Source organism: Salmo salar, chromosome ssa09 (assembly GCF_905237065.1).
Source record: "Salmo salar chromosome ssa09, Ssal_v3.1, whole genome shotgun sequence".
Taxonomy (NCBI): Eukaryota; Metazoa; Chordata; class Actinopteri; order Salmoniformes; family Salmonidae; genus Salmo; species Salmo salar.
In genome coordinates this window covers 113,287,025-113,310,331 of record NC_059450.1, presented here as the reverse complement: position 1 = coordinate 113,310,331, position 23,307 = coordinate 113,287,025, and the positions used below count along the sequence as shown (strand labels likewise).

At 42.2% G+C, this 23,307-nt stretch overlaps 1 protein-coding gene across 3 annotated transcripts; it reads right to left on the bottom strand.

Annotated features, from left to right (window-relative positions):
• Positions 1 to 1,502: 1,502 nt before the first annotated feature.
• Positions 1,503 to 16,215, bottom strand: LOC106612467 (high affinity cGMP-specific 3',5'-cyclic phosphodiesterase 9A-like). Of its 3 annotated transcripts, none has more exons than XM_014213623.2 (20): positions 15,987 to 16,215; positions 15,333 to 15,535; positions 10,289 to 10,359; positions 9,848 to 9,925; positions 9,601 to 9,644; positions 9,338 to 9,392; positions 9,140 to 9,210; positions 8,933 to 9,020; positions 8,692 to 8,776; positions 8,487 to 8,561; positions 8,131 to 8,217; positions 7,885 to 7,989; positions 7,652 to 7,734; positions 7,189 to 7,345; positions 6,262 to 6,375; positions 4,037 to 4,141; positions 3,627 to 3,755; positions 3,264 to 3,359; positions 2,969 to 3,052; positions 1,503 to 2,171 (listed from the first exon to the last, which is right to left on the bottom strand). In XM_014213623.2, the coding sequence occupies exons 2-19, from the start codon at positions 15,399 to 15,401 to the stop codon at positions 3,002 to 3,004; spliced, it is 1,563 nt and encodes a 520-aa protein (XP_014069098.1). In that variant the 5' UTR covers positions 15,402 to 15,535; positions 15,987 to 16,215; the 3' UTR covers positions 1,503 to 2,171; positions 2,969 to 3,001. The 3 variants fall into 3 exon arrangements, with proteins under 3 accessions (XP_014069098.1, XP_014069099.1, XP_014069097.1); XM_014213624.2 differs by having other exon boundaries at positions 2,969 to 3,046; XM_014213622.2 differs by lacking the exon at positions 2,969 to 3,052.
• Between the last annotated feature and the right edge of the window lie 7,092 nt (positions 16,216 to 23,307).

Below are 23,307 nucleotides of genomic sequence, written 5' to 3'. Positions count from 1 at the left end.
GTAATTACTTTCGTTCAAAGACTTCAGACGTGTCTCTGTGTCAACTGAGAGTTGCCCTTTCTTTGAACAAACTTGAGTGATGTAAAAAGGTTATAATTGTCTCGGGAGTTATCTCAGTCTCTTGCTGCCGCATCATCAACAGAGTAGGACATGTCTGAGGTGCGTTTATGAGTAATTGAAATGAAAGAAAACAGCTCAATTATACTGCAGTGAGAATCAAACAAAGACCTAAAACAAATAGTTTACAAGCAAAGCATAATTTATCAGAAAGATAACATTTTGGAGGGGGGGGTTGAGTGCGATAGCAAGGCCTAGTGATTACTTTCATGCAACACGAGGAATAAAGATACTTCCATCTAAACACAAGGACTAGGCTATACTCAGGACCTAAGTTCAGCCCCAAGAACCCATCAAACAGATTGAGAAAAGAGGTGGAAAGGTCTTAGACATGAAGCCAACTAGCAAAGAAAACAAACAGAGGAAAGTTCTTTCCATCCCTGTTTTGTCATCAGTATTTAGCAGCAGACCTGCAGCAAACATTAAAGTCAGTATTGACATCCTATCTCTTTGGATTCTTCAGATTCTTCTTCGTACTTTATCATCAGAATCATGTAGGTCATAAAAAGTGTAATCATATGTAAGTATCGTCTTACAGATGGACAATAATCACTCTTAGAAATGTGAAACAGGTTGCAATAAACAAAGGTTATAAAACAGACACTAGTAAATCTACTGTACCTGTTGAATACCACCCACTTATCTTTGTGGAGGGACACTAAAGAGAAATGTGGTAGCTTGGGGTGGTACAACAAAACTGGCGAAGAGGTCCTGTTTCAACACATACCCAGTCAAAGCATTAGGCTACTACGCTCTTAAAATGGCTTTCCTAAATGACAATGAGTAGGAAATCCAAGCATAAGCGTGGGCCATCCGTATTGTGCACGAAGCATAAACAATAGAATACAGATATCAAGTAAAGTACATACGTTTTCAAAGACTCCCGAGCTTGACCTCCCATTGGTTCATTCATCCCTGCACCAATCAGAGAAGAGTCAATGGCATGACTCATGAACCTTCGATGAGAATTACATTCTGAGATGGAAATCAGACACTACTGTGCATGTTAATCTCTTCTTAATAACCTGTACCTTTTCAAAATACTGGTGGAGTTTATTACTAGGTGACAAATGTAATATGAAAAGGATGTTATATGTTTTACAACTGTACTGTATTTTACACAGTTTATGTAGGATGTGCTATGCAAAAATAAATAGAATGTAAGAATAACATTTTAGACTGTAATTAAATACTTTTGTAATAACTTTCAACATGTATCTCAGAATGAATATATTGCATGACAATGGATGTGCTATTACACAAACCTCAAAATATGAATTTATGTAAATTAATTCAGTGCACACACTGGGGAATAATTTGTTGAATTTGTTGGAATAATGTTTAACCCTCAGAATTATGTTAAAATATGCTGTGTACTTGACATGTTTAAATCAAGAGTCAATTTATTCAAACGGTTTCAGAAACAGTTTTGTATTTGAATAGGAGGACTGAAAAGGAAAATAGAGTGTTCTAGCATACAACTTAGTTGCTATTTGTAATAGGCAACACCAACAAGTGTGACTAAAAACAGAAAGCAGCAAATATGGCATGTTGATACCTACAATGACCAATTGTCACTCAGAAATTATGATAGGCTGCGTATACACAGAAAGACCAATTTTCCAAATTTTTGGTCTTTTGATCAATCAGATCAGATCTTTTGCCAATTATTGGGCAAAAAGATCAGAAATAGGCTGCCTGTGTGAACACAGTAATTGATACCTACAATGACCAATTAGCTTTCAGAAATTACAGTAAAAATGAATAAAAAATACAGACTACACCAAGAACACACATTGGCTATATTCCAATGTCCCTGATACATGAATTCCTCCTAAGTAGTATGCTAGTGTGGACATTGAAACAGAGCCATTGTCCTTCTGTAATGTCCATAACAAAACAGTGGAGTTCAATCAGGGGGTTTCATGTAGTCTGAGGTTGGCTCAGTGTGTAGAAGAGAACTCTTTTCACCCTCCATCTTGTCTTCAAAGACGCAGATCAGGACGACCCACGACCTTTTTGAATTTTTGGATCATAAAACGAGAGCCAGAGCCCTAAAATGAAACAAGCACCTCAGAATATCAGACTGCATTCTCCAGAGACAGGATTATGATTAAGTGGCACACACACACGCACACGCACACACACAATGTGCTTTAAGAGGACAAAGCATTCTTGATTGTGATTTGGCTCCATCCATCACAATGCTCTTCGCTGTGGAAAATCTTGCACACTATGAACTTGCAATACCACACACAGCAATGGGAGAGAAAAACTGGAAAATCGTAGACGGGGAAGATACTATTCGGTCGTCAAAACGTTATCAATGAGTTTGTGAAGAATCCCACTACACACATTGATGACGTTTAGACAGCACAACGTTTTCACCACTTTGCTTTTGCCACTGGGCTGCAGGTCTATGTAAATGACCCGCTTCGTTTTTGGTGTTGAGGTGAGTGCCCTCCCTCCCAAGGGCCAGGACTGATTGGTGCAAATTGGAGGGGAAAACTATAGAACTGAATATTTTAACTATAAACCTCATCTTCAATGGAAGAGCCTAATCTTGCTAGTGGTTCCAAGTACTCAAGAGTCTGTTGTTATTTTTGTGAAAACAAACATTTTGAATGCAGTAGAGTTGAGCTGATTCTTTTTGTTTATTCAGTTCTTTTTTCGAAAGCAAATTCAGAGTGATGAAAATATTGTGCGGTCGTAGTAGAAAAAAACTTTGTGCTCCTACTATAGCTAGCTCACTAGCTTGCAGCAGTGTTGTTGTTGGTAGACTGGAGAGAGGCAGAAGAGAGAGGGGGCACTCAGGACTAACACTACAGGCCAATCAGAGTCAGTTACTTACACAGTACCACTGTGCTCGCAGCAGCAGCAAAGCTTACTTCTTCTTCCCTCCTAATGACATATTTTCCGTTTTTTTCTTCTGTGCCTCATTGAACAAAAGACACACCTTTATGTTAGAAAGTGGTTGGACACCCCCCCCCAGATACAAATACCCTGGCTGAGTAATAAGAAATTCCAATTCTGTCCAATGTTTTTCAACAAGGAAAATCGAGAATTGGAATTTGACTGGAGTTGAAATGGAATTGACCCCAACCTTGAAGGACATTGTAATTATTAAGTGTGACCTGTTTTCATACCTCTGTCATGGCGTCATCGATCTGCTTCAGCTCCTCATAGTGGTCTCTAGAGTCTCTCAGAGGCTGCACCATGATCTCCTCAATCTGGGGGAAGAGCTGCAACACACACAGGGGAGGATGGTTGGTAGGTATTCAGGACAGCAGCCTTTTCTAGTCAATATGCAATTATCCACTGGCATTGTTTTCGAGAGGTCATGAAATATAAGAGACGTGTACAAACGGAAGCACACACAAACACTCACAGGCAGCACACATGCACACACGCTCATGTGCACAAACACCAACACTGTCACGCACATACTGTACTTACATACTATGTCTATATTGTGACATTTGCTTTGTAGTTAAAACACACACGCCTACCTTCAGGACTGTCTCAAACATTGGGATGAGGACAAACTTGATGAATCCGATCTGGGCAGTGGGCTTGGTGACTTTGTCTCTGTCCATAAACGGAGCCACGGGCAGCCCTTCAGTCTTCTCCCTGTCACTCTGTCAATTCCCGAGACAGGAGGGTTTGTACATGTCACCCCACTCTTTCATGACATCATTCTTATCGACAGACTCGTTCTGATGAAGGCCAAGATGGCCGAAATGTCAATGATTTTTACCCTTCTCAAGAAAGCATGCACAACTTCAAGAGTGACAGCTGAGCCTGTTTTCACTCCAAAATCCCAATCAACACATTATTAGACTCACTATTATTAGACTTTCTTATTACACATTATTAGACATTATTATTATTAGACATGATTATACTTGATTGAGGTCACCTGCATGAAATACTCCTCCAGCAGACAGTCCACCCAGGGTTCGGCCACCTCCGTTGGCCGGACCTCGTTGGAGATGTCACAGCATTTGATCAAAACCATCTTCAGCTGCACACATACAGACAAGGAATAACGAGTAATTTTCACCATGCATTATGGCAACACAACCATAGTTTTTAGCATTGGCTAGCTAGTGTGACTTTTCAGGAAAGGTCTACAGTTCCGTGAAAAAGTATTTGTCCACTTTCTGATTTTCTCTATTTTTGCATATTCTTTTATTCTGAATGTTATCAGATCTTCAACCAAAACCTAATAAGGTTCCCTTTATCTAATATTAGGTTTTGGTTGAAGATCTGATAACATTCAGTATCATAAATATGCAAAAGTAGAGAACATTTTAAAAAGGGGCAAATACTTTTTCACGGCACTGTACTTGTGGTAAAATGCTTTGGAGCACTGAAGGTTAACACAGGCACGTTATCTTAGAACCCTCTGGCTTTATTCCATAGGATTGACCGGACTGACATCATGAAACGGACATCCGTGTGCTGCTAACAGTTTAGCGTCCTCCACTGTCCCTGGCCCTGTCTTCCACCGTCCCTGTATCAGGCTTAAACCAGTGATCCTCTGCTTGGAGACACACGTGACTGCCCTCCTTGACAACATACCAACCGATCGAGCTATCAAAAAAATATCTGATTCGATATCTCCATCTGCAACATTTCAAGACAGCTGTGGAGTGAGGTTACAGTACGTTACAATCACATAATACACTACACGACCAAAAGTATGTAGACATCTGCTCGTCGAACATCTCTTTCCAAAATCATGGGCATTGATATGGAGTTGATCCCCCCCCTTAGCTGCTATAACAGCCTCCAATCTTCTGGAAAGCTTTCTGATAGATGTTGGAACATTGCTGTGGGGACTTGCTTCCATTCAGCCGTAAGAGCATTAGTGAGGTCGGGCACTGATGTTGGGCGATTAGGCCTGGCTCGCAAGTTGGTGTTCCAAATCATCCCAAAGGTGTTTGATGGGGTTTAGGTCAGGGCTCTGTGCAGGCCAGTCAAGTTCTTCCACACCAATCTCGACAAATCATTTCTGTATGGACCTCGCTTTGTGCATGGGGGCATTTTCATGCTGATACAGGAAAGGGCCTTCCCTAAACTGTTGCCACAATGTTGGAAGCTCAGAATCGTCTACAATGTCATTGTATGTGAAGCGTTAAGATTTCCCTTCACTGGAACTGAGGGGCCTAGCCTGAACCATGAAAAACAGCCCCAGACCAGTATTTCATCTCCACCAAACTTTACAGTTGGCACTATGCATTCGGGCAGGTAGTGTTCTCGTGGAATCCGCCAAACCGGACTGCCAGATGGTGAAGCGTGATTAATCACTCCAGAGAACACGTTTCCACTACTCCAGAGTCCAATGGCGGAGAGCTTTACACCACTCCAGCCGACACTTGGCATTGCGATCTTAGTGCGGCTGCTCAGCCATGGAAACCCATTTCATGAAGCTCCCGACGAACAGTTCTTGTGCTGACATTGCTTCCAGAGGCAGTTTGGAACTTGGTAGTGAGTGTTGCAACCGAGGACAGACGATATTTACGTGCCACAGTATGTGCTTCAGCTTTCCTGTTCTGTGAGCTTGTGTGGCCTACCACTTCACGGCCGAGCCGTTGTTTCTCCTAGACGTTTCCACTTCACAATAACAGCACTTACTTAGTTGACTGGGGCAGCACTTAGTGCTGTTAGTGCTTAATAACAGCACTTAGTGCTTAATAACAGCACTTAGTTGACTGGGGCAGCTCTATCAGGGCAGAAATTTTATGAACTGACTTGTTGGAAAGGTGGTATCCTATGACAATGCCACGTTGAAAGTCACTGAGCTCTTCAGTAAGGCCATTCCACTGCCCATGTTTGTCTATGGAGATTGCATGGCTGTGTGCTCAATTTTATACACCTGTCAGTAACGGATGTGGCTGAAATAGTCGAATCCACTAATTTGAAGGGGTGTCCACATACTTTTGTATATATAGTGTATCTCCAGGCCACAAAGGATTTCTTGGGTATGCCCTATTTTTCCATCCCTGTCTTTGTTATAGAGCACCCCTCCTAGTTTCTGTCGTTTGCTGAGGCTATACCAGAACAAAGATATGCCTATTTGGCACATCTTGATGTACAGTATACATAGTCAGTTGATGTCATGTGATGTACAATACGTACGCATGTGACATGCTCCTCGTTGGTGAAGTCAAAGCTGTCCACTTTATGTTTGAAGGAGTCTAATATTTCTCCATGCCGGGCCATGTCTGTGGCCAAGATCAGGGTAATGATGGCCTGTAAAGGGAGATGGAATCATCACAAATTATGAAATCCCCCTCCTGCCTTAGGCCAACTCAAAACATCTTGTGGTTAGTTAGAGAGAAGGAAATGCAAAAAGACAAAGGTGTGTGCTAATTGGCATCCTATTCCCTATATTATTATATATTTGTTTTACCTTTATTTAACTAGGCAAGTCAGTTAAGGACAAATTCTTATTTTCAATTACGTCGTAGGAACACTGCCTTGTTCAGGGGCAGAACGACAGATTTCTACCTTGTCAGCTCGGGGATTCGATCTTGCAACCTTTCGGTTACTAGTCCAAAGCTCTATCCACTAGGTTACCTGCCGCCCCATAGTGCACTACTTCTGTCAATAGTGGTGCACTAAGTAGGTAATAGGGTGCCATTTGGTATTGTCACGACTTCCACCGAAGACGGTTCCTCTCCTTGTTCGGGCGGCGTTCGGCGGTCGGCGTCACCGGTCTTCTAGCCATCGTCGATCCACTTTTCATTTTCCATTTGTTTTGTCTTGTCTTCCTACACACCTGGTTCTCATTTCCCTCATTAAGTATTGTGTAGTTAACCCTCTGTTCCCCCCATGTCTTTGTGTGGAATTGTTTGTTGTACGTGCTTGTGCACATGTTTACTGGTGCGCGTCGTGTTTTTGTACCCATGTTTGTTATTCTTTATGCCGTTGGTTTTTGCAATTAAACTGCTCTGGCTATTACCGAGTTCTGCTCTCCTGCGTCTGACTTCCCTGCCACCAGTTACGCACCCCTTACAGGTATGCAGGAAGAATCACTGTGCATTGGCCTAGGTCACCACCTACCTGTCTGATCTGCTTGTAGGCCTCCAACTCGACATTGGCAAATATGTTGCACTCGGGCAGCGAGAGGATCTGGAAGGCCACGGCGCAGTGATGGTTCTCCAGTGGAGATATATCGTTGTAACGCACGGCCAGCTCTGTGCGGGCATTGATCTGATACCTGACAAGCAAAATAAACCTCTGTGACATGAATCAGTTCTCCTTGACAACATGACCTGACCAGGGAAGCCTATAATCTCCAGGACCCAGAGTTTCACCCTGGCCATGTCACATGCTTAGGACGGAACTCCCGACCTTACATCAAAACTGGAAGCATAGATTGGAGCATTTCCACGATGTAATAACAGAATTTAAGGAGTTCCAAAACATCTGTATTGTGTCTGTCATCCACATCTATTCAGAGATCTAGTCAAGGCTGTAGAGCAGTGGGAACTGAGGCGCAGAGTAGGAACCTTTGGGCGCTTACGTGTTGTTGTAGCCGGGGTGGTCCAGGTCATGGCACACTGCAGCTGTCATGAGAATGCCCATGTCCGTCAGAGTCATTTTCTCCTGAGGAACACACACAGAACGTGCTAATGTTTCTAATCTCTAATACAAGGTGCCAGGAGGATTTCCTGACCACCTGACCTGACCAGTTATAGACCATGTGTGTCTGGTAAATGGCATGCATTATATTATATTAGTACAGTCGATTCTTACCGGCAGGTTACACAGGTTTATCATGCCATACATCATCTGACTGACACAGAAGCAGTGGCGGAAGTTGTGGAACGGGTTGCTGCGATAGTTCTCCTGAATGCCCAGCTGTGAGAAAGAAAGCTGTCAATCAAACTATCCAAATAGTCATCAATACTTTTAGGTTCCCTTCTTTGAAGCCGTTGTTCCATATCAATTGCATATCACTTGCACATTGAGATAATTGCTTTTATATGGTTCTACTTATACCAGCCAACGTTTAAGAGTGATGGGGTTCATGTTGAATTCCTTCACCAGTCCCAGGTCATGGTACATGTACTCCAAGCAGCTCAGCATCTAAACCACCGATCAAAGACACAGTTAAAAGAATACTACACGCATCATCATAAAGCACAACAAGTGTTCTATCTTGAAAACATGATTGCTGACATGCACAATTAGACTAATGAACAAAATATTAAAATAACATTTTTGAGTGTAGCATTCCTTTAAGTTCACAACTCGAGAAAATACTTCAAAATGTTTTACTACAAAAGTGTGATTATATAGGCCTGGATGGAATTATGATAGATATCAGATGATAGATGAATCTCAAGAGAACTAACCTCATTGTGTTCCCAATGCCAGACATCGAATGTTGGCTTCTTCAGTGCTTCAATTGTCTCCTGGGATAAGGTGTACTGTAGAAATGAGAGCGAAATCACAGCATCAGTTTTAGGATTAGTGATGTCAAAGTGATTCATATCTTTAGGCTTGAGAAAAAAAAACGTATAGCCTACTGTATATTACTAGAATCCCCCTATTCCGTACCTTTGGATAACTTGGGACGTCACGTCTGGGATTAAGTTTCTTCCCGTCGTCTGAGAAGTTGTATTTGCAGGGACAGTTCCCAACTCTGAAGAGATGGGAGCAAATACATCATATTTGTATCATTAATCTCCTCTGAATCAGAACAACATTTTAAAACCAATATAAAATTCGTACTATAGAATATCCTAAGAAATCTGAAGCATGGCTTGGTGAGTGTCATTTAGGTCAAAGGTCACCGTACCTCCCTCCTCCTCTGGATGTCATCTCATCGCGTAGTTTCTTTAGGTCATTTTTGCACTTCTCAATCTCCACCACCTTCAGTCCCTCCACTGTAACGACAACACGACTGTTAGTACATAAAGTGGTGAATTCAGTAACAGTGAAGCAACACACACACAAAGAGAGAAACACACCGATAGTCAAACAAACAAAAAAACCTTGCACATACACTCAACTCTTTTCTCCAACATGGCCAGTCTGTTGGTCACCTCAGTTTTCAGCTCGTTGATTCGGAAAGCCCTGCAAAAAAAATACGTGAAAGGGGTTTGTTTGAAAAGGACCTGGTGTCATGGAGGTATTTCTGCGGAAGGGAAAAGGCTAAAGCGGAATGCTTCTGTCTGCAGTGAAACATAAACACGCCAATTACCTGCTGAACTGCTCTGCCACCTGAGATAACACGTTTTGAAACATGTCTTCTTTCTCTGTGGGCGCAAACAAACAAAAAGAAACCACTCTAGTGATCAAAAATCATGTTTAGTACCCAGAGTTGTTTTAACGTTGTTTTTACATTGTTTTTAAGTTTTGTTGTGATAGCTTTATGTGAGTTATGTGAGTAAGAATGAAGTAAGATCTAAAAGGTCAAAGGTTAAAAAGTGTTGCTGAATTTGAAATATCATGTTGGTACTTCACCTCCTAGTTGACCGGTGGACAAAGAAATGACTTTGTACAAGGAGCTGTAAAAACATGTCAGTAACATTCCAACATCATTCATCAAGTCGTTGATTACATAACATTTGAAAAGTATTTTTACACATAGTACATAGGCTATGCATTCCTTGGATTAACAACGGTCAGCAATGCTTTTCTATGACTGAGCTCAATAGAGCAAATACTGTATCATTGAGATTTGGTGATTAGGGTAAAGGTGACGTGTTACTTGGGAGAGTTGGTAGGCATGGTCGGGTCTATGGACACCAGGGCCCCTTCAGGATCCACCATCATGATGGCAGTATTCCTATGGAGGGGGAACAACAATAATAAATAATAAGGATGCGTTCCAGAAAGCACCGTATTCCCAAATTGCACTACTTTTGACCAGGGCACCAAAGTAGTGCACTATATAGGGATCCATTCAGAATGCAACCTACATTTCTTGTTAACATGCTCTAAAACACAACACACGCGAAGCTTGTCGTTTGGTGTTTACTTGTAGATTACTTATCATTCATGAAGCTCAGTCAGGATAGAGAGACGATAAGTTTGTAGTGAACTTGAAACAAATGTGTTGTGTGTCGCATACTTTCGACTGATGTGTGACTGTGAGAGAATGGTGAGAGAAACGAGGGAAGGAGACGGCTGCAGCTGAAATGTCACTGACCTGGGGATGTTGGACGAGGAACAAAGAAGCTCCTTGATGTCACATGGGCTACAATGCCGACTGAAAACCACCTGAAAAAAAAGGCAGACGAATGGTGAGAGTCGTCTGTCTCCCTACGCATCTCAAGCCACCTGAAAACAGTCTGCTCTCTGTGAGACCTGAGTCTGTTGTAAAAAAAAAAAAGGCTGCAGTGGAAAGAGTGGGGGAAGAAAACAATTGTTTTTTAAAAGGTATTTATCCTTTATTTAAACAATGAAGTCACATAATGATCCACATCTCTTTTTCAAGTGTATGTTATGAGTTCATATATTGAGGACTAAATCACAAAGGCATGCAGTTGAAAATGTGTGTGAACTCAACACAGTGTAGCCTACCCTTGTCAGGGACCAACCCAAACTCGTAGATAATACGACACTCCATCAACATACTAGCAACAAATACTTGCGTCATCAACCCAGTGAAAGAGTTTGAATCATTCTCTGTAAACCACAGCAATATACACAGAAATGTCAAAACAGATTATACATTTCACAAACAACGTCTGTTCCTATTTGTGGTATACTGATGGCACACATATTAGTTTCATATTGTGTCTGTCTGAGATTCATTGTCAAGGAAAGTGTATCTTAGCTTGCGATGTTGGCTAGCCTCCAACAACTTGAAGACCTTTTGCACAAGCAGATGCAGTAGACAATCCCTCAAACTCTCGAGCCCTTGAATGGACATGTGTCACTTTCAGGTCTCTACTTGAACCACTCTATGCGACCGTAACAACAGGGGTTTGTGTCATCACAAGTATACTGGGCTTACTAAGTGCCTGGCCCTATGTAATCCAAAATCAAAGCAGACTTGAGGAAATAGGCTAGTCGGTGTACAAAGGTAACAAAATCCAGTAGATTCACTTGTGCTAAGTGGGTTAAATATGCAGAGGGAATTGACCATTTTTATTCTGAAATGCATTCAAGATTTAATGAGCCAAAGAAATTGGAGGACACATCCATTAGAGAAGCAGTAGGTATTTGAAATGCTACCAAATGCAACATTGCAATAGACACTGGCTGGAAAGGGGTTTTAACCAATCAGCATCCAGGATTAAATCCACCCATTGTATAATATGCAACATTCTATAAGAGAAGATTCAAGTTTTAATGTCACATGCACAAGTACAGTAAAATACCTTTCTTGCAAGCTCTAACCCCCAACAATGCAGCAATCAGTAACAATGTAAAAATTACAAGGTAGAACAAAAAGTGTTTAGTGCTTTCAGAGGTTGTTTCTGTATCGATTATTTAAAAAAAAGTATCACAATGTGTAACACTTGTCGTTGAAGGGGGACCAAAACGCAGCGGGTAAAGTGCTCATCCTCTTATTTATTAAAGAAAACACTTAATCATTACAAAACAAACGACGAAAACAGTCCAGTAAGGTGCATAGACTATACTAGAAACAACCTCCCACAAAACCCAGTGAAAACAAACACAACTAAATATGGCCTCCAATTAGAGACAACAACAACCAGCTGCCTCTAACTGGAGGTCATTGACAAAACTCACATAGAACTAGAAAAGCTAGATAAACATAGAAATAAGAAAACTAGAACCTAAACCCACAATACCCAACCACACAAAAAAAACACCCCCTGCCACGCCCTGACCAACTACAATGACAAATAACCCCTTTTACTGGCCAGGACGTGACACAATGTTTTTCAACATTAAATGCACTATGCATTATGTGGGTTGAATGCTGTAACAACACAGATTAAATCAATTAATAAAAGTCCCATGGTAGTGACTGCCCATTCCTGCTCATCACCTATTAACAATAATTTATTCACATTACTTTACTTTAATAAAATATTTCAGTTGTTGTGTATATTCCATGTGTTTTATTTGATGACTTTATTATTTCATTCCAAGTAATCATCTCACCTCTAAAGAGCTGCTGCCTATGCTGTCTGACAAAATCAATATTTTAGAAGTGCTTCAAGGTAAATACAGCACGCTTTTATGACTGCTGAATACTAAACGATCAATCACTTAGATCATGTATTTTCAGGTAGAGATACCTCTTGAAGAAACTGCTCTCTATGTACCACTTCTTGATCTCGCCTTCTTCTGTCTCCTACATAGCAAGAGTAAAATAAACATAGACTGGAGAAGTTTAGCCCCGCAATGGATAATGGTCATTGTAGTTCATTATCACGTTTTCTGCACTAAACTATGTAGAACACTAGCCTGTTGGAAACTACAACTCCTTACTACATCACACCGTTCGGGCATATGATCAGAAAAATCTCTAAAGAAACTGCAGTGCGATGTGTGCATTGAGCTCACAGAAAAAAAATGAATGAAATGGAATTCAAATAATTGAGCCGACATGGAAAAATTACTGACATTTCGATTAATCGCTCAGCACTAGAGAATAGTCTATATGGCTTGGGTGGTGGGAATCTTTAATGATTTTCAGGCCCTCCTTTCACACCGCTTGATATAGAGGTCCTGGATGGCAGGGAGCTCGGTCCCAATTATGTACTGGGCTGTCCTTACCATCCTCTGTTGCGCCATGCGATCGAGGGTGGTACTATTGCCATACCAAGCAGTGATGCAGCCAGTCAAGATGCTCTCAAATGGTACAGCTGTAGAACTTTTTGAGGGCCCATAGCATTTTAAGTTCTTAGTGATGTAGATACCGAAGAACTTGAAGCTCTTGACCTGCTCCACTGCAGCCCCGTCGATGTGGATGGGGGAGTGCTTGCCCCACCCATTTCCTGTAGTCCACGATCAGCTCCTTGGTCTTACTGACGTTGAGGGAGAGGTTGTTGTTTCCGTCCCCACGCTGCCAGGTCACTGACCTCCTCCCTGTAGGATGTATTATCGTCACTGGTGATCAGGCCTACCACCGCCATGTCGTCAGCAAACTTGATGATGGTGTTGGAGTCGTGCGTGGCCACGCAGTTGTGGTTGAACAAGGAGTACAGAAGGGAGTAAGCACACACCTCTGTGGGGCCCTCGTGTTGAGGGCCAGCGTTGCGGAGGTGATGTTGCCTACCCTCACCACCTGGGGTCGGCCTGTTAGGAAGTCCAGGATCCAGTTGCAGAGGGAGGTGTTCAGTCCCAGGGTCCTGAGCTTGGTGACGAGCTTGGAGGGAACAATAGTGTTGAACACTGAGCTCTAGTCAATGAACAGCATTCTCACGTTGGTATTCCTCCTACGTATTTAGGTGAGTGAGGGCAGTGTGGAGTGCAATTGAGATTGTGTCGTCTATGGATCTGTTGGGGCGGGATGCAAATTGGAGTTGGTCTAGGGTATCTGGGATGATAAAGTTGATGTGTGCCATATCCAGCCTCTCAAAGCACTTCATGATTACAGATGTAAGTGCTACAGGGCGGTGGTCATTGTGGCATGAAGCCTTAGAGTTCTTAGGAACAGGAATGATGGTGGTTAAACATTTGGGGATTACAGACTGGGACAAGGAGAGGTTGAAAATGACCGTGAATATGCCTTCCAGCTGTTCTGCGCATGCTCTGAGAATGCGTCCTGGAATACCATTGACCTGATTAAAGACTTTGAGGGCACATAGCATTTTAAGTTCTTAGTGATTTACTCCCGTCGACCCTCAGAGAGCGAGATCACCCAATCTTCTGAGTCGGTGGCGACACACCACGATGTTGAAGCATATGATGAGAGCAAATATGAGACACAGTAGCCTACATTGTTATTGTTACAGTATATGTATTACATGATTACAGTGCAATGGCCCGGGAGCTGCAGTAACAAGAACATACTGGGTAGGCTAGTGATGTTTCTACCCTCACAAATACCATGTTCTGTTTCTTCCCCCTTTGATTAATGAATTAGTCCACCAAACAATTCTGGTTTTCCTTACAGTACAGTGAGTGCATATGTTTTCCTGTATGTGATCCTTGCGCGAATTCAACCGAAAACCTTGAAAGCAACGGTGCTTTCACCAACTGAGCCACACAGGACCATCTCTAGTTTTCCTCAGACTCAGGGGGGAGTAGAAAACAATGGAGGCATAGAACATGCTAGCAACAGGTGGCTCTGTCTGTGCTCGTTTAAAGTATGCCACAAACACCTGTGAAACACAATGTCACACCACCTCTTGGTTTATTGAATACACAGCTATTTCAGAGGCCTCACACCTGACTCATGTTTTGAGGAGAATTCACAACTTTTTCACCACAAATGTAGAAATAAAATAGAGCATACAGGCAACAAGGGGCACAGAATGACTAGTGCACAAGATTAGGTGTGTGGTAACCAACAAAAACCGTGGAGCCATAATGAACCCACATTGTGTCAATATCATTAGCCACCTGTAGAGATGATATAACTTTGGTGAGCTTTTGATTTGGTCACCTGATTCTTACAGTAGTCAAACCATACTGTATTCTAAGTGTAGCCTACCATTACTAGAAAAAAACAGACACCATTTCACCATCCAGTCTGTCTTTTGGTTGACTCCATCATTGCAGCCAGGGACCTCAATGATCGAAGAGATGTAATCACACAAGGTACTTTGGATGCTGTCTATGATAAGAGTCTAACTCTGATACAGGAGTCCCCACGGAGAGACCCCAGCGCTCCCACTGACTAGCTCAGACTACATCTTCTCTCACACAGAGAGAAGAACATGGATACTGTGTCTGTGGATCTCATTTTCTGGTCAACCAGGATGTGCGCTAATGAAAATGGATGGAACTCACGGATAGGTAATAAGAGATTCATTCTTGGTGTTCACTACTTAATTTCAAGTATGCTGACTAGCTACGGTAGAGAAAATAGCTGATTGCGCAATCTGTTAACTCGGCTGATCCGGAGAATAATAGATACAATTCGAGAAAATGTTTGAAGATAAAAAGAATGGAAAAAAAGAGAGACAATTACTTTATGAGGTTTCATAAAGAGGTGGACCTACCTTATCTAGAGAGATTAGTATCAGTTAGAAATCAGGGGGGGGGAATCTGAAAAAGGAATGGGGAAAATAGAGATAATATAAACCTGATAGAGGAGAACCCACCTTCTGAACCTTTCCATCCACATCCAGATATATGGTTTTTGGGGCATAGGAAGAAGAGCTGGACCCCATGCTGAATCCTCTATGTTTCTCTCACGTTCCCGTTCTCTCTCTAGCTCTCTCTCTCGCTCTCACTAATCCAGCAGGAGGAAGGTTTGGAGCCCCCGTCCTCCTGCAGAGGAGCCTATATGGCCAGGGTCAGATCCCTGGGAAATACAGGGAGATGCTATGACTGCAACACAGGAGACACTATTGAAATACTGCAATAGACTACATTGGAACTGAGACTTGAAAATTATTAATAACTACATTTATTGATTTTACTGTCTCAATTCATTTATAATCCAGAAAACAATTAAAGGACCATCAACATTTTTTCATTTTGCATTATTATTTTCAACTGCACACTAAATTCACTGATAAAATATAATCGATCTATTGCTATCATCTCATAATTGCGGATACATTTCCATCTACTGCCATCAAGACATTTGAAATATTCTCACTATTCTGACTCATGGTAACAGAAATATGAAAAACAGGATAGTAAAAACAATACACATTAACAAAATGAAATCACAAATGTACTCTAAAGCTCTATCTTGGAATCTAATAGGTCATGGTAAAAGAATAATTAAACACATCCCGATGACTTACTGTGTCAGCGATGGCGTTTTCCCCTGACGCGAGAAGCTTCGAAACTTTCCCGGCGCTGCTGATGCTACTAATACACAGAGTGAGATGGGAGAACCTGGGGGACTTTAGCAATAATTGGCACTCTGGTCCGTTGCCAGGGGACTGTTACTACGGTGAGAAAAAAAATAGGCTGCCCTCCTCCTATCTCCATAATGTCTTTAGTATAGAAGCTGCGAAACCTGCTGATCACTACACACCCATTGCCATATGTCTTATCAATGAGATATATGCATGTATGCACGGGATGATTCAAGTATCTTTATTTCTTCATACATTATTACTTGTGTGCTTTGTCAGTAAGTACATTTTCTGGAGGTCAATATACAATAGGAGGTGGTCTGTAGGACTAGTGGGTTAGTGGCTTGGTGGATATTAGTTAGGCAATTAGTACATGTCAAACATCAAATACAGTACATTGATTTGAAGGGCATATGACAAGGATGAGAACAATGGATCAAGTGAGACTGCTGCTTTCTCTCACTATCAGGAGAGCAGAAGATACGACATTTAACCATTCGGAAGTACACATAGAAATACAGTTATTTGGATGGCTCTGCTGTTATTTTAGTTATTTGGATGGCTCTGCTGTTATTTTAGTTATTTGGATGGCTCTGCTGTGTTGTAGATGCACAATCCACGGTCACAAAGAAACGTGTCTTTATTTCATTTGAAGGCATCATCCAATAAGGTGGTTTGAGGTCAAGTGTGACCTTATTGTCCACCTGTGGGGTCATCCAACAGCTAGAGCCATAGAGGTGAAAGCAGAGCTGTTTGTCCTCACACACACACACGTACGTTCGCACACACACACACGCACGCACGCGCACGCACGCACACGCACGCACACGCACGCACGCACGAACGCACACACGCACGCACGCACACACACACACACACACACACACACACACTTCTCGCTCTCCTCAACCCCTCATTGAAAATGATACTGGCACATGGTTTAGTCAGACAAGTTCAGCAGCAGACATCTTGTAGTGATCTACCAGTCTTCCCATATCCATTTTACTCCGCTTTCAACATCATATTTTTTGCTGTCAATCTATGTAGGCCTACAGTAAGTAGATATTGTGATAAAAGTCAATATCAATCAATATTCACTCTGGATTAAGAAATACGCTTATGGCTAAACCAATGGGCTATTTGACCATTTCAAAATCAAATACACTTTGCGGTCTAGTCGTCTATTCTCATTCGGTATCAACAGCCTTCAAAATTCAACAGAGACAACTGAGTTCAATCAAGGTTAAGGTTAGCATTAGAGCCAACGATCCACAACACTGACTCACAAAGATGTCTTCATAAAGACATTGGCTTCTATTTGGCAATGCTCATGCTGTCACTGTCCTCCCTCTCTCACTATCTATCCCGCTGTTTGAGAGTAGTGTGTGTGTGCATGCGTGTGCATGCTTGCATTCCCATATGTGTGTGTGTGTGTGTGTGTGGTACGCTCACACTAGGCTGGGGGAAAGCCTATTCCAACCATACAGGTCTGCTATAATTAATTGCCCTGAGGGAGGACTAACAGCCTCCTCCACCTTGATTCACAGGGACTGATATGTGACTGACTGACTCCTCAACACAACACAAGCCAGATAGAGCCACACAAACATAGCTGCTGTGGCCAACCTATCCCTAAGGTATAATTATAGGCTTCGAAGTACACATCACCTGAGTGGGAGAGGCAGAAAGGCACATTGAGAGCTCGGACTAATACGAGAGATGAGAGATGGCTCCGTAGATCAAAGACAGTTTTCCAAAGCAATAAACTCAATCTAACAGATCCACTCTTCTGTATTTGCTTACAATATTATATTGTGCCAGCCCAGCTCAGTAGCCTCAAGCGTTGTGTGGCCGGAGCCAAATTATATTTAAAAATGGAATAGGAACAATTGGGCTGAGATCAAAACCAGATACATTTTCAACGCTTATGTAACTTGAGAGAAAGGAGCATTACACCTTTTTGGGTAATCAGGGAGGCAGAATCAACAGAACAAAGGCGACAAAGTGCGACGTGCGGTCCGATTTTCATGATAAAAGATGTACAGCTGGAGATCTGAGAGGAAGCCATTAACCTGATAATAAGGATGGAACATGGGCACCAACCAATCGCTCTCTTTCTCTTTCTCTCTCTTGCTCACTCTCTCTCCCTTTATCTCCTTCTCCTCATCCCTCTCTTTCTCTCCCATCTCTCTCTCTCTTGCTCCCCCCACCTCTCTCCCTCTATCTCTATCTCCTTCTCCCCATCCCTCTATCTCTACCCCCCACTCTCTCTCTCTCTTTCTCTCTCTACCCCCCCACTCTTTCACTCTCTATCTATATATCTCTCTCTCACTCTCACACTTTATCCTCACTCACTCACTCACTCACTCACTCACTCACTCACTCACTCACTCACTCACTCACTCACTCACTCACTCACTCACTCACTCACTCACTCACTCACTCACTCACTCACTCACTCACTCACTCACTCACTCACTCACTCACTCACTCACTCACTCACTCACTCACTCACCACTCTCTCTCTCTCTCTCTCTCTCTCTCTCTCTCTCCCTCAGACCCCAACACAGCTCAGAAATATTGAACACTGCTCAGAAGCTCCTTTTATCTCCTTTCTCCACATCCTTCATGTTTTGTGTCCTCATGTCTGGAGGATGAAAGACTCTTATTTACCTATTCTTCCTCTTTGTCCTCCTCTGTAGCTATCGGATACATCAAGCACAGATACTGTCCTGTAGGTAAATCAGGGCTATCTTACTGCCTTAGGGCAATTTCTATAAAGAGGAGGGACATCTGTCAAACAACAATAACATCAATGGCAAAAACAACAACAAAACACATGTACAATGGTACAAAGTCACCTAACAATTAAAGTTAATGACACATTGCATAAACACATTGCATAAATACTTTTAACCCTTGTGTAGTCTTAACATTCCCTAAACCCCTAAAACATAGCAGCTTAATTTAATTTTAAACCCCAAATCTTTTCTGCATGAAGAAACAACCTGCCATTCATCACAAACTTTGTGAATATCTGGGTTTTCCCTCTTCACAATGCATTTAATCAGTGGACACCACTCATTTTTATTACAACACACGTGCCAAAATGGTTTCCTTTACTAAAGTAGAGGTTTAATAGTATTATTATTATTGCTAAAGGTACTGCATAGGTGTAAACATATTTTTTCTTGAAAGAGATAGCACTTGTATAGCCTAAGAAAGTAGCAGAAATGTGAAGAACGTAGTTTTGAATGCATTTTATTGAAGGGAAACAATAACAGTCTTGAACTTTTTTGGCAACATAGTGATATATTCTTATATACTGTACAATGAGGAATTACACTACAAAATACTAGTCTTCTCCCATTTTTTTAACCATTGCCCCCACCCACAAGGTGTATAAACAACATCAATAAGAATTAAATAAGATAATAGATACAAAACAAAAACGTGAAGAACATAAATCAATCAACTCTAATTAGCACATGTAGGACAGTATGCAAGTGTGTGTGCATGGACTTTGCAGATGTATTTCTCACATGTGCAGCACATAGTATTTGTTTTACAGTCCTTCTTTGGGGGGCAGAATTGGCATCTCCTCCTCTTGCCTGCCCCAGCCTCAAGTGGATCAGGACAAAATTCAGCCCCCTGAACAGCTTTCACAAGCGCTGCAGAGACTGCTGTGTGGCGGAGGCGCTCCCTTCTTTGAAAGTATGGGGTTACAAGTGCCTTTCCCAGCTACTCCCGGAACACCCTCCTCTTGTTCCACTTATCAGGTATCCAGGTAGGGTTTGTTCCATATCATGAAGGCATTGTATGAGGACACATCAATGATGTTACGGAAGATGACCAGGGGCTAGCGGGCAATCATCCTCCTGCAGCTGCAAGTTCCAATCACCTTGTCCAGGTTGTCCACGCCTCCTTTGTTGTGGTTGTAGTCCAGGATGATGGCTGGCTTCCTGTCCTCACGATCACTGATCTCAGCCGTTTTGTGCAGTGTGCTCAGGAGGACCACATTCTTGTTCCTCTTTGGGAGGTAAGAAACTAGAGTGGTGATGGGGTGAAGGCAAACTTTGATGAGAAGGTTGTGAGGAGTGCAGGAGGGAGCTCAGGCTTGTTCTTTCTAACTGTGCCAACCATGGTGATCTTCCTCTTCAGGAGCTGCTGGCTGAGTTCATAAGAGGTGAATAAATTGTCACCATTGTTCCCCCTCAGTCCATCTGTCACATCAAGCACAACACGCATCCCCTGGTTCTTCTCTGGGCCTCCACCGGTCGACTTCCCTGTGTAGACTTGCATCTTCCAAGCGTAGCTGGATTGCGCGTTTCAGGCCACTCATATCTTGATGCCATACTTTGCTGGCTTGGTGGGTATGTACTGCCGGAAAGGACAGCGACCTTTTGACAATAGAGATTACGATCAATAATCAGTGTCACAGAAAAAAAATCACATAAATCAATGATATTACAGCAATACATAATACAATTAACAGTGAAAATCACTTACATTACAGACATGAAAATAAAAATGTAGCTCTGAATGGAACCAGTTGCTCATCCACTGCTACGTCAGGCCCAAAGTTGTAGAGGTATGGCAGACGCTCCACCCACTTCTCCCAGACCTCTCGTATGGCCACCAGTTTGTCTCTCACACGTCTTGCAGGTTTTGACTCACGGTTATCAAATCATAGCATTCTTGAGAAAGTGTGAAAGATTTTCAGTGGCATCGTGGCATGGAAAATCGCCCTTCCTCTCTCTTCATCCCAGAGACTACATGTAGACTTGCCTCGGGACCTATACACACCTGCTAAGATTAGCAGCCCTATGTAGGCACGCAGGTCAATCTCATTCATCCTTTTCAAGTTGTCTCCATATAAACGAAAACCCTCCAAATTTGTCATCCCCAGGATTATTTTTTTGATGGCTGGTGTGATGAACATGTAGAATGTTGAGGCGATGTCCTGGACATTGACAACTGCATGTCTTGTGGGCCCTGGAGTCATCCTTATGACATTTTGTGCTTCCATCCTGCCCTGGTTGTCATATGGTGACAAGGACCATGTTATTTTGCTGTTTGACAAAAAAAATTCTCTCTTTCAGCTTGGGGGATTTCTTCTTCATCTGAAGATGATGTATCGTGCTCTGGGTTGTATTCTTCATCATCTTCTTCTTCAGATACCTCCTCCTCTTCTAAATCATTGTTCTCTTGTTCCTCCTAGACATCTGAAAAAATCAGATCTATGAACTGTTGGGCACTGAAACGTGCACTCATGGCTTCAGCAAAGAGAGAATTGGGGGGACTGTCATCTGCAGCACCTTACTAGCCTCTGACTGCATCCCCCATTAGTAAACAATGCTTTCAAGAAATGTTTATTTTGTCTGAAATTGTTTTTATTCTATGAACTTGAGTCATGTGTGGGGTCGTGGGGGGGAGATGCTGCGCATGCACAAGAACGTTTTAGTTTTGTCTGAGTTCAATCAGTAGCACACAATCTCAATTTCTCATGGTGTGTGTCTGTGTGTGTGTGTCTGTGTGTATGTCTTTGTGGTTTTTGTGGTGTGTAAATGATTTTATAACTGCAGGGTCAAAAATGACCCTAAGACAATCTTTGTACCCTGGTGGTGTACAGCTTTCATGGAAATATGAACAAAGGCGATGTTTCTCTTTTTCTAGGAAAAGTCATCAAATTTCAAGTTTAAAAAATATCATTTAGGGGGTTTTCTCTGCTGTTAAACAGAGTGGCGGGTCATTTTTGACCCTTAAGACAACACAAGGGTTAACTTTTAAGTCACAATTTTTCTCTGAATTGTTATTTGCCCAGAATCTTTGTCGCTAATCAGAGGCTAGCGTAAAGAGCATAATGGGGGCATAATCAGATGGAGGGCTTCTTTAATGGTCCTTGGGCTGGGGAGACTACTGGGCACCTTTGTTATAGGTGAACTGGCCGAGAGCCTTATACAAGGCTCTGGACTGGCCTACTGTATGTCCACCAACAGAGCAATATAAAAGCTTTGGTCTTCACACAAGAAGCCTCTATGGAAGTAGCAGACCAAAGATATTTCTGAGGTTGAAACACACCTCTATGATACTGCATTTGCCTTGTGGTCCAAACTAAATATGTAGTCCAAATGTCCTCAGGTGGGGGCATCCAAATGTCTTATACCGTTGTAATGGTCTGTTCCTGGGCTTTACGGAGCCATTGACCGTGCAATTGTGCCCTGTGAAGTTCTGAAGGTTAGTCAGGGCCTCCCCCTACCAAGCGGGCAAACATTTTTACCGACTGCCCTCTTTACAGTGGAGAAAACAAAATACGTTTTAAAGTACATTTGCTGCAATTTTACCAATTTTGCCATGGGGCAGAGAGAAAATGTTGTAATTTTATAAAAAAATGGCATGCAATTCTATTGATTTTGCCATAGGGTAGAGAGATTTTTTTGCAGTTTTGAAACAAATCTTCCGCAGTTCTACACATTTTGCCATGGAGCAGTGAGATCATTTTGCAATTTTATTTGAAATTTCATGCAATTCTACAAATTTTGCCATGTGGCAGAGATATATATTTTAAGTTTTAAAGCAAATTTTCTGCAATTCTACAAATTTTGCCATGGGTTGGAGAGAAAGTTTTTCAGTTTTAAAGCTAATTTCCTATAAATCTACACATTTTGGTATGACTTAGGCCATGTTAATGATATAGTATCTGAGGGAGAGTGAATAATAAAATCAAAGGGGTCGCCCTGCATGCCCGGTTGGTATTCGGCCATGACTACCACAAGTTTAGATAACTGGCTAGACTAACTGAGGCTAATTGAGTGACTGTCAGTGACTGACAGAACAAGAGAAAGACTGCTCGTGCACAACCAAATTTCGAAGCTTACACCTTGTGTATTCTACTATTCTAACTCTCAACAGTAAGTTGAGACCCAGACTGAGTTCCTAAAATAATATCTTATGTCGCTTATGCCTGGATGCCGGCCCTGAGGTTAGCATGCTCCACCTGTAGGTCTTTTCATCTGGGGCCTCAACCTTCATCTCAACCTCTGAAAGCACTTTAGACCACTATTCAAGCTCAATCTACCAGTTAGTGTTCTGTAGCCTTTAGTGTTGGAGAGCAGGTCTCCATTTAAAACCCAGTGATTGACCCAGGGGTCTCCTCAGTTTGATTAGAAGTATCCACCCCATAACAGTCAAGAGTGCTGGTCTATGATTAGAGATATACCGGTAGGGTAGGCCCTCTGTATAATCACAGACCTCGTCATCCCGG